Genomic DNA, 11,482 nt, shown 5'->3' with positions numbered 1-11,482 from the left:
GACTTTTTAGACAGAGGATTTGGGATAGGTCTAGATGTACCCTAAGTAAAGGAACATATTCTGTTCTGCTAGAAATCACAATGCAGATTTTCCTGGAATTAGGCCCACACAGTTCTCATAAATTGGCTTTTTTATGTAGGACACTTCGTAACTCATTCATCTGGGATACACATGACCATAAGGAACAATACATAATGCCTTTTCATGCTAAGAAATATTTTTAAAACATTTCCCTAACGTGTACTTACTAACAAATTGGATAGGTATAGTTTTATTGCCTATTTTTCTTCTTTGTACAGGATGCTATTTTAGAGGCAGACACTGAATTTTGGATTGCAGTCTGTTGTGAATTTAGTGTCCAACATCAGATACAAAGCTTGATGAATATTCTTCAGTATTTACTAAAGTTGCCAGAAGAAAAAGAAGGTAAGCGTTAAGTGTTAATTACTGTTTCATCTGAAAGATTAAGAGAAGCAGAAGACTGTGCATGTTCTCCTTAGAGCACATAGTACGTTTTTAGAAGGGTTTTTTGCAAGTAACTTAATAATTTTAAATTATGTATGATTGTGTGTCTTCTCAAGTCCTTGTGGAAAATAGAAAGTAGGACTTCAGCTCACCTCTCCTCACACACTGGCTTTTTTACTTCTGTGGATGTGTTGGCTGCGGAGTGTTACCAGGGGCACCAGGATGCGTTATGGTAAAATGACAGCAGGTTAGCAGGGACTTAATAGCTGTCTCTTGACTTCCCATTAAAATATTTGTGAAGAGGGGCGCCTGGGTGGCTCAGTGGGTTAAGCCGCTGCCTCCGGCTCAGGTCATGATCTCAGGGTCCTGGGATCGAGTCCCGCATCAGGCTCTCTGCTCAGCAGGGAGCCTGCTTCCCTTCCTCTTTCTCTGCCTGCTTCTCTGCCTACTTGTGATCTCTATCAAATAAATAAATAAAATCTTTAAAAAAAATATTTGTGAAGAGACAGGAAGAAGAAAAACAGCACAACTTTGGTAACTAGGGGCGCCTCTGTGGCCGTTGGTTAAGCATCTAGCTTTGGCTCAGGTCGTGATCCCAGGGTCCTGGGATCAAGCCCCATGTTGGGCTCTTGGCTCACCGGGGAGCCTGCTTTTCCTTGTTCCTCTGCCTGCCATGCCTCCTGCTTGGGTTGCTCTCTCTTACTCTCTGTCAAGTAAATAAATAAGATCTTTTTTTTTTTTTTTTAAAGATTTTATTTATTTATTTGACAGACAGAGATCACAAGTAGGCAGAGAGAGAGGAGGAAGCAGGCTCCCCCGCTGAGCAGAGAGCCTGATGTGGGGCTCGATCCCAGGACTCCGGGATCATGACCTGAGCCGAAGGCAGAGGCTTTAACCCACTGAGCCACCCAGGCGCCCCAATAAATAAGATCTCTAAAAAATAAAATAAATATTAAAATTTTGCTGTGTATATGAGTCTAGAAAATAATTCCACCAGTGAGACTGGTTTAAGAAAGGGTTTGATGTGTTCTTCATTCTCTGCCTTTTGAAGCAGAGCAGCAAGGAGTCCACAGGGACTATTTTCTGTACAGCTAGCTGATTTGGCCCTGCAGCGGCTTGTCTGATCCTCCATTCTGCTTAGGTCTGGCAGGGACAGACCAGCCTGGAGAGCTGTATATAGTAACCTGTTTATGGAAGAAGTCTTCAATTAGAGTCACTCTCTAGGACAGTGTTTTCTAAGTGGCCCACTGTGGACTACTAATTACTGTATCTTCAAACCCTTCTATATTAGATAAATGTGGATATGGGATTCTACAAAGTTTTAGGAGACACATCTGTGAACTTTTAGAATTAAACGTTGAAGCTAGAGAAGACCCTTCCTTTATTCTGCCCCGGGCCACTAAGTAAATGCCTCTGTGGCTTCAGGATTGGGAATAGATGCAATACTAAAAGACACATTTTGTAGTGCTTTTGTCTTTCATTTGCTTGTCTTAGTTGCCTTGGGTATTTTTTGTTTGTTGTACTCCCAGGACTCTTGGATATGTTAATAAATATACATCTTTCACTAATTCAGAAGATGAAAAACTGGGTGTGATAGATTCACAAATTCCAATCAGAAAATTATATCCCATGTACCGTGCTCTTTATATCCATATCTTCCTAAAGATTTCACATGAAGATGAGTGAGGTCACTTGTTATCTTGTTCTTTTTCAGAAGCTGTTCCCAAAGCTGTATCAACTAAAAGTGAATCACAAGAAGAAGTGCTACAGATTTTTAATGTAGACACTCACACTAGCAAGCAACTGCGGCATTTTAAGTTCTTGTCAGTGTCCTTCATGTCTCAGCTCCTGGCTTCCAGCCATTTTATCAGAAAGGTGATATGTTTTTTAACTGTATTTATGAAAAAATTATTTTTTTGAAGGAACTATTTTGAAAAATATTTTTTTGAAGGAACTATTGTTTAAATTAGTAAAAAGAGATTGGCAAATATAAAAACATGAGGCAGCCCTTAAAGATAAGAAAAATACAGTAGACTTTACCATAAACAATTTGGCGTGATCTGTTATGGCTGTACACATGTAAACCCTGCCATTCCGTAGTTCCACTCTCCAGCGGTACACAGGCATACCTCGTTTTACTGTGCTTCACAGGTGCTGTGTGTATTTTGGTTTTTTACAAATTGTAGGCTTGTGGTCTCATGCACCAGTTTTCCAACAGCAATTGATCACCTCAAACTTTTTCATTTTATTTGGTACGGTGACCTGTGATAAATGATGATGACTTGCTGAGAGATCAGGGGATGGTTAGCATTTTTTAGCAATAGGGTATTTCTAAGTTATGTACATTGTTTTTTTTAGATACAACACTATTGCACATGTGATAGACTATAGTTAGCATGAATATAACTTATATGCCCAGGGAAACTTACATGCCCAGAAAGTTCATTCGACTCACTTTACTGTGATGACTTTATTGTGCTGGTCAGGACCTGAATCTACAGAATCTTCGAGGTATGCCTCTGCACCCAGCAGAAACATACACACAAGCCAACGTTTAGCAGACATGCTACAACACATTGAGGAGAACCCCCGTGAGAGCAGTAGTTGTGGTAGTCCAGAACTGGCAGCAAGCCAGGTGTGCGTGAACAAGAGATGAAGTGTCCATCGACATAAATGGACACGAGTGAATCTCAAAAAGGCAATAGTAAAAGAAAACAGGCAGACACACAAGAATACGCCCTAATTCCAGTTATGTAAAGTTGAGAAACAAGCACAACAAATCTGTGGTGTTAGAAGTAAGGACAGTGTTTACCTTTGGGAAGGAGGGAAAGAGTGGTAATGAGATCAGGTAGAGGAAGGATTCTGAAGTGCTTCTAATTGTAGGCTCTTTATCTGCATACAGCAAGCTCTGTACCTGTGATTTAGATGTCTTCCTGTTTGTGTGTTAAACTTTACACACAGGAAGAAGGAAATACAGAAGCAAAATGAAAAGGAAGGATTGGGAACATCAGAGTGGTTGAACATTAGAAAGTCTGTTCTGTTTCTACTGCATGAGCAGGTCAACAGGGAAAACCGTATGACAATTGAAGAATTTATAGAGAAATCATTAGATAAATTCAGTACTTACCATGGTTTAAGAAAAATCCTCCTAGCCTCCAACATGGATGGGAACTTCCTTGGCCTAATATAAACCAGAAACTGGTTTATATCCCACTTCTTAATGAGACAGACATTGTAAGTCTGGAACAAGGAGCATGTCCTGTCCTGTCCTGTCCTGTCCCATTGCCGTTTCTATTCTGCAAAAGAATGGAGCCTAAGAATCAGAAAACATGGTCACCAAGCTCCTAGAGCGAATAATTCATTTTGCAGGCTTGCTTGATAGGGGTTAGTGTGGACACTCCTGAGGATCCGCCTGCCGAGGACAGTGGTGGTGCACGAGCAGTCGGAGGGCTCACACCCGTGCAAAAGCAAGGGAGGTGATGATGTGGCGGGAGTTTTGCGAAGTAGGTGGGGAAAGAGAACTGTCCTATAACTAGAACCACCAGGGTTTGTTTTCCATTTGGGGAAGGAAGACTGATCTCACACTGTATACAAAAGATAATTTTAAGTAGATCGTGAAAAGGAACACTTAGAAGAAAATTGAGAACAGTGTGACCAGAGGATGGAGAATTAATTTAAAAGTTCAGTTCAACAAAAGGCCACCATAAGCAAAATGAAAAGAAAGCCACAGTTACAAAGTTCATAAATTCATTTCCCCTAAGAACATCTGGCAGAGAATATGAATTCACTAAAAAGGGAACAGAAATGGCCAATTAATATGCAACGAACTACATTCCTAGTAGGAAGGAAATTGCAGATTAAATGGTAATGCCACTCTGATGTCCCTCAGATTAGCAAAAATTTAAAAGCTCTTACTACCAAGAAGTGGCAAGGCTGTGGGGACACAGTTATTTGTGTCCACAGTGATGGGTAAGGTCTCTGAATAGGGACTTCAGAAAGCACACGGCAGTCTCCAGGTTGGAGATGCGCATCTCCTCTGATCTAGCCATTCCCTTTCTTGCGTATGTGCCCTACAGAAAGGGGCCCGCTTGTTCAGGGAGATAAACAAAAATGTTCTTTTCTAACGTTCTTACCAGCAGAAGACATGGACATAAACCAAAATGTCTATGGTAAACAGAGGTGGACGAGCAGATACAGCATGGTATGTCCTGTGGTGTATGCAGAGAGCACTGTGTGCCTTTAAATAAGCACTAGGATGACATGAGTTCCCATAGACAGATCCCAGAACTCCCATATTCCCAGAAAAGCACATTGCCAACTGCTGTGTACTCTGACTGCATTTAACGGCAGGTTCAAGTTGGTGGGGCTGGGGGTATTGGGAGAAGGGAAGAGGGAGCCGTACACAGGACTACACCTGTATCTGTAGTGTTCAGGGTCTTAAAATCAGCTAAGAGCTAAGGAAAGCATTTCATAAAATTTCATAAAATTAGTATAAAATATAATAAAATGTGCATAGAATAGCTAAATTAAGGGGAACCAGAGTTCTTGAAGTATGATGGGGATAATCTGAACCTGATTAAATTGTAAGGTCAGAGGGACACCTGGGTGGCTCAGTTGGTTGGGCAGCTGCCTTCGGCTCAGGTCATGATCCCAGCGTCCAGGGATCGAGTCCCATATCGGGCTCCTTGCTCGGCAGGGAGCCTGCTTCTCCTTCTGCCTCTGCCTGCCATTCTGTCTGCCTGTGCTCGCTTTCTCCCTCTCTCTCTCTGATAAATAAATAAAAATCTTAAAAAAAAAAAAAAAAGTTGTAAGGTCAGAAAACAGCCCCTGGGAAGTTTGAACTGAATAGTCTTAGATAGCTGAGTTTTACTGCATTTACCTCAAATGATGTTATTAATAATGTCCATACTGTTCTGATGATATGATGTTTTCTTTAAAAATTAGGTAGTTGAAAGTGGTGGTCCTCAGGTTTTAAAAGGCTTTGAACAGAGGTATGTTACTTTTTTTTAACTTGGAAATAATTTCCAACCTTATATCAAAAAGCCAAGAGTTGTGCACAAAATTCTCATGAGTCTCCTTTGTTTTAGGTTGCTGGAAACAGTTCTTGGCTATATTAATGCTGTAGCACAATCCATGGAGAAAAATGCAGACAAACTAACTGTGAAATTTTGGCGCGCACTGCTGAGCAAAGCCTATGACATGTTAGATAAGGTAGGTTTTCATTTCTCCCCATCTGCTATGTTTTGTTGACTGTTTATGTCATTGTGAAATGATCTGACATACAAAGTTTTACTTAAAAAATATACTTAGCAATAAGCTTTTCTTAATATACTGCAGCTCACATGTTTCTTAGAAAAGAATCCCTTGATGGCTAGAAAGAAATTCATCTGTAAAAGGATTGTTTCCCTACCAATTATGAGAACATGTGTCTCTGTCTCAGAATATGTGTCTCATATGCTTTGAATATTCAGTCATCTAATACTGTATTATGTTCCACTTTATTCAAGTGAAATAGAAAAACACCTCTTTAGGTGGAGTGTTGGGGGATACTAGAAATATCACTGGCCTTGACATTAGGATCACTGTTCAAAATCTAACTACAAGGCTTGGAACAGTTCACTTACTCTTAGCATCAGCCTTTTTACCTTTCTTAAATAAACATGGTTAGTAATGCGTCCCTGAAAGGTTAGTCTAAGAAATAAGAAAAAGGATCTCTAAGTGCCTGGAACCTAGAAGCTCTGCAGTGAATAGAAGTCTTTCTTATTCTGAATGGATCTTCCTTTTTAAAAAATTTTTTTGTTCATTGTGACTGCCGTCTAGGTAAATGCCTTGCTGCCCACAGAGACATTCATTGCTGTGATCAGGGGGCTGCTGGAGAACCCATTGCCATCTGTCCGCCGGAAAGCACTGGATCTTTTGAACAATAAGCTACAGCAGAATATATCCTGGAAAAAGAAAATTGTAAGTGGAGACCATACGCTGGACCCATTTACCATTCTTGGCTTTATCAGAGCACTGCATTTAACTCCCTAAGTTCATCCAGTGGTACAGTTTGAATAAGCATATCATTATCTGAACATAATGCCATTGAGGTGCATTTCTAACATGTGATGTTAATTCTTATAGGAATTGTGATAAGAGTTCTTAGAATAGAATCTCAGCCTAGTGGAATTCTTGCTAATAAGGACCAGATGTTGTGGTTTAGCATACTGCTTTAGCATAATTCTAATCCTTTTTTGCTCCAGATGGGTAGGGTGCTTTAGATAAATACGTCGGAAATTGGTCACAAGCACATTCACTGGCTCAGTGGTAAATAAAGCAGGTGGGGAAACAGTTGCTTGTGTAGAATTGTTTGGCATAGGACGTCCTGGTCTGATTTCCATTTAGATGGTCTCAAACAGTAAAAGTGGGAAAATGTACTAGTGTTTTATTTTGCAGCTTTAATTATATGAAAATCTTGGCTGACCTCTTCAGGTTTATCGTTTCCTCAAACTGGTTCCAGTCCTTTTGGCCATTGTGCAGCATAAAAAAAAGACAGTAGAAGAACAAGCAATAAACAGACAGACAGCATTGTATACCCTGAAGCTTTTATGCAAGAATTTTGGTGCAGAAAATCCAGAACATTTTGTCCCAGTGCTGAACACTGCAGTGAAACTGATTGCACCGGAAATGAAAGAAGAGAAGAATGTCTTGGGGAGTGCTCTGCTGTGTGTGGCCGAGGTGGCCTCCACCCTGCAAGCACTGGCCATCCCCCAGCTTCCCAGGTGGGCTGACTGGGACCTGGGATGGGAACCGTCACTTTGGGTTTCTGGTACATGTTGAAAAATATGTCAGTGGCTTTTTTGCCTCTAAGTAAAAGTTACGTAACATTAGTTATAGATGTGATCTCTGCTTCAAGCTGAAACCTACAACATTATCATATCCCTTTATGATGGTTATTGTCCCCTGATTTTTCATTCCCCTTTGGCCTACTGTAACTAGGAAGTGTAGGGGGTAAAGTCCCTCTAGAGGGCCCCATCTCTTTGGGCAAAAGCTGCATCCTGCTGCCCACATTCTGAAGTTGGATGCTCCTGCTTTGTCCTTGGCTTTGGTATTTACTAGTTGCGCAGCCCTGGGCAGTTTACTTAGTCTATTAGAGCTTTGCCATCTCTAAAACCAAGATTGTACCTCCCACATGGGATTCTGGTGGGACCATGAGTGTAAGGGTTTTCACACAGTGCCTGACACATCGCAAATGTTAAATTGACAGACCCCGTTATTTTTAAAAAATGACTGTGTAACCATGGGTACTTGGAGATCTTGCTCTTGGGCTCATAACGTGCAGACGCCGTTTTGTGGACTGGGCGGCGAAGTGATGTATCAGGCACAGTTTGGATTTTTTCATGACTTCTTAAAGTTACGCTGCAACTCTTGTTTTCTCATTTTAGCCTGATGCCATCATTGTTGACAACAATGAAAAACACGAGCGAGCTGGTCACTGGTGAGGTCTATCTGCTCAGTGCTTTGGCGGCCCTGCAGAAGGTTGTGGAGACCCTCCCACACTTCATCAGCCCTTACCTAGAAGGGGTCCTGTCCCAGGTGAGCCACAGTGACCTCAACATCTTGTCTGAGATGGCAGGGGCGGGAGAAGAGGACAAATTACAAAGCTAACAATTTTGTTTATTCTTTAAGTTTTTAGTTTCTGTTTCACAGAAGGCTCTTACTTCTGAAAGCTGTCTTGCTTTTTTAGTAAAAGTTCCCTTTTTCTCTCCCATTGTCCCACTTGCTTGATTGTGACAGTGATACGGTTATTGCTGTCTTGCAAGGCTCATCTCTCTTGATTTTGCAGAATGTGTTTTATTGCGTTTCTTCTGCCTCCCCGCCATGAGATTTTTGGCATTAGGCTGGTAGAGCTGCTTTTTATTACTTCTTACAGGAACTAGTGTGCCCTGTTTCTACCATGGATTTTTTTTTTTTTAAGATTTATTTATTTATTTGACAGACAGAAATCACAAGGAGGCAGAGAGGCAGGCAGAGAGAGAGAAGGAAGCAGGCTCCCCACTGAGCAGAGAGCCCGATGCGGGACTCGATCCCAGGACCCTGGGATCATGACCTGAGCCGAAGGCAGAGGCTTTAACCCACTGAGCCACCCAGGCTTCCCTCTAACATGGATTTTTTAATCGTAAGGTATCTTTCAGAGCAGGAATCCTCTGTCGTAGTTCACCACATACTTGGCAGACAGGCAGCAGGCCAAGTGACATTTCTAACTGAAAATGCCCCCAAATGATCCTTGTTCTGTTCTGTCATTTGCCATCTATGAGGTTAGGAGCCTTAACTGCCATGGTGAAAATTACTTAGCTGATTCACACACTCTATAGCCAAGATTTAAATTACAACATTGCATCTGAGGAGCTTTCTAGAAAGAACTGGACTTTCTCATGGTCTCTGCATTCCTGTCCTCTAAAAAAACAAAAACAGAAACAAATAACAGTGGGAATGGGGCACCTGGGTGGCTCAGTGGGTGAAAGCCTCTCTTTGGCTCAGGTCATGAAATCAGGGTCCTGGGATCAAGCCCTGCAACGGGCTCCCTGCTCAGCGGGGAGCCTGCTTCCCCCTTTCTCTCTGCCTGCCTCTCTGCCAAATAAATAAATAAAATCTTTTAAAAAAAAAAAAAAACAACAACAGTGGGCGTGCTCTGTGTCCTTCTGCCTTCCACCACGTACCTACATCCCTGACTCCCACCTGGGAAAGAGGCATCTGTTCATTTTTCTCTACAGATATTCAGGGCTGGCTTTAAAAGAGATTCTGTCTGAAGCGCACTGAGCTTTCGGCAACCACTATCATCTGAACTGAGTTCTGTAGTGTGCAGACATTGTCAGTGAGTTCTAATACTGGCTTTGATCACTCTTTTTATATTCCTATAGGTGGTTCATTTGGAGAAAATCACTAGTGAAATGGGTTCTGCCTCACAAGCTAATGTCCGTGTCATATCCCTTAAGAAGACACTGGCTACCACACTCTCACCCCGAGTCTTACTGCCAGCAGTCAACAGAACGTACAAGCAAATTGAGAAGAACTGGAAGGTTAGATCATACTGGGTATTAGACTTTGGAGAAGGGAGATAAAAATACTAAAATTCTTAAGTTTTCCCTTAAAGAAGAGGATTAATTCCTTAATGAATGCATTAGTGAACTCTGAGAATATTAAAAATTGGCACATCTCTTTACTCTGTCACTGGTAGAACCACATGGGTCCATTTCTGAGCATCCTGCAGGAGCACATTGGGGTCATGAAGAAGGAGGAGCTCACCTCCCATCAGTCTCAGCTGACCACGTTTTTCTTGGAAGCCCTGGACTTCCGAGCACAGCACCCTGAAGTAAGCTTATTTCCTCTTCCCCAAATCCTAAAGTTATCTGCCTGTTTAAGAGCCAGAGAAAAATCTCGCAGTGTAACCTGTTTTATTTGTGAAAGTTGTGGAAAGCCAGATGTTAGTAATCTGGCTAATAGATCGGATGCTCTTTTGTTTTCAGAATGATCTGGAGGAAGTGGGAAAAACAGAAAATTATATCATTGACTGTCTAGTAGCCATGGTTGTGAAACTTTCCGAAGTCACGTTCAGGCCGCTGTTCTTCAAGGTATGCTTTCTTCTCCCACATCTCCTTTGTATCCAGATAGAAACGGTACAAGAGAAATAGAATAAAGTAATCCTACTTTATCTTTTTAGCTGTTTGATTGGGCTAAAACAGAGGATGCCCCAAAGGACAGACTGTTGACATTTTACAACTTGGCGGATTGCATTGCTGAAAAGCTGAAAGGGCTTTTTACTCTGTTTGCTGGCCACTTGGTAAAGCCTTTCGCTGACACCTTGAACCAGGTGAACATCTCCAAAACAGGTTGGTAGCGGACTGTAGTTCAGTGGACACCTTTACTCTTGCTACCTTACACACAGTACAGTAAGTGTAAGGAAGGTGAAGTTTTTACTTCATGGTCAGTTGACAGGCATTGAAGTGTTTGTTTCAGGGTAATGAAAGCGTGTTATGGTCAACTGATGCACTTGGGAGAGAGAATAAAGCACATGGGCACGAACTATAAGTTCCTGAAAGGAACTGTAAGACGTTCAGACTGGCGCAGTGCGCACTGCCCAGTGACCCACTTGACAGCTGCTAATTGAACTTGCCAAACTAAGTGATCTGAGAATCTTCTCCTAAAGAAGTTATGTAACCAGAGCCATTCATATTGTGCCTTCATCCTGATTGATTTATCATTTTAGAAATACCGTTCTGTTTGTGGTGGTAATAATGATTTGAATTTAAACATTGACAATTAAATTGTGAAAATTTTTTTTCACTTTTATTCTCTCCTATCTACAGATGAAGCGTTTTTTGATTCTGACAAGGACCCTGAAAAGTGTTGTTTGCTCTTACAGTTTATTTTGAACTGTTTGTATAAAATCTTCCTTTTTGATACTCAGCATTTTATCAGTAAAGAGAGAGCAGAGGCCTTGATGATGCCCCTGGTGGACCAGGTAACCAAATAGAACCATCTCTTTTTGACAAACAATGAGGAAGCCGCCAACCCTGTTAAAGTGTTACTAGATCTTAACATCTACTAAAAATTACAGCTGCTGGGTTTTAATCTCCAGACTTCTTAATGAAATTTTTATTTCAAAATTGAATGGAAGGAACTTCTCTTCACAGTGGTGTGTACTAAGTCTTACTTTTGAATTTTTCAAATGAAAGGCATGATATAAGGCACTGTGGTTAGATTTTTAATTTTCTAAACTTGAATTTATTGAGAATGTTTTAGGACTTGCTGCTCTCTGGAAGAACTCCTGTCAGCTGTTCTGCTAGAGGGAAAAGAGTGATGCTAAGAGCTAGGAGAGTCTGAGCTCCAAAACGTGGTAAATTTGTTCTAGAGAGAGTACTAGAATTACACCTCGAAAAAAAAAATTACACCTTTTGAGCCTGCTGCCATCATGAAAGAGAGTGAAAAATTACTTACACATTGGGTATTTTTTCAAACAGAAGGAGACCTGTTG

The 11,482-nt window shown here is 41.2% G+C and overlaps 1 protein-coding gene across 2 annotated transcripts in view; it reads left to right on the top strand.

Annotated features, from left to right (window-relative positions):
• Window positions 1-11,482, top strand: part of HEATR1 (HEAT repeat containing 1) — a 49,946-nt gene that overhangs the window by 35,056 nt on the left and 3,408 nt on the right. For both annotated transcript variants that reach the window (XM_004774798.3, XM_013046968.2), the window contains 12 exons: window positions 300-426; window positions 2,180-2,340; window positions 5,410-5,456; window positions 5,553-5,676; window positions 6,286-6,426; window positions 6,940-7,229; window positions 7,893-8,043; window positions 9,369-9,527; window positions 9,686-9,820; window positions 9,975-10,079; window positions 10,169-10,337; window positions 10,815-10,969. In XM_004774798.3, coding sequence (XP_004774855.2) covers window positions 300-426; window positions 2,180-2,340; window positions 5,410-5,456; window positions 5,553-5,676; window positions 6,286-6,426; window positions 6,940-7,229; window positions 7,893-8,043; window positions 9,369-9,527; window positions 9,686-9,820; window positions 9,975-10,079; window positions 10,169-10,337; window positions 10,815-10,969 — 1,764 coding nt within the window. The remainder of the gene's footprint in view (window positions 1-299; window positions 427-2,179; window positions 2,341-5,409; window positions 5,457-5,552; window positions 5,677-6,285; window positions 6,427-6,939; window positions 7,230-7,892; window positions 8,044-9,368; window positions 9,528-9,685; window positions 9,821-9,974; window positions 10,080-10,168; window positions 10,338-10,814; window positions 10,970-11,482) is intronic.

This window comes from Mustela putorius, unplaced genomic scaffold (genome assembly GCF_011764305.1).
Source record: "Mustela putorius furo isolate JIRA1106 unplaced genomic scaffold, ASM1176430v1.1 tig00001118_pilon_pilon_pilon, whole genome shotgun sequence".
Classification (NCBI taxonomy): Eukaryota; Metazoa; Chordata; class Mammalia; order Carnivora; family Mustelidae; genus Mustela; species Mustela putorius.
The sequence above is the reverse complement of the archived record's forward strand: the minus strand, read 5'-3'. Positions and strand labels throughout refer to the sequence as shown.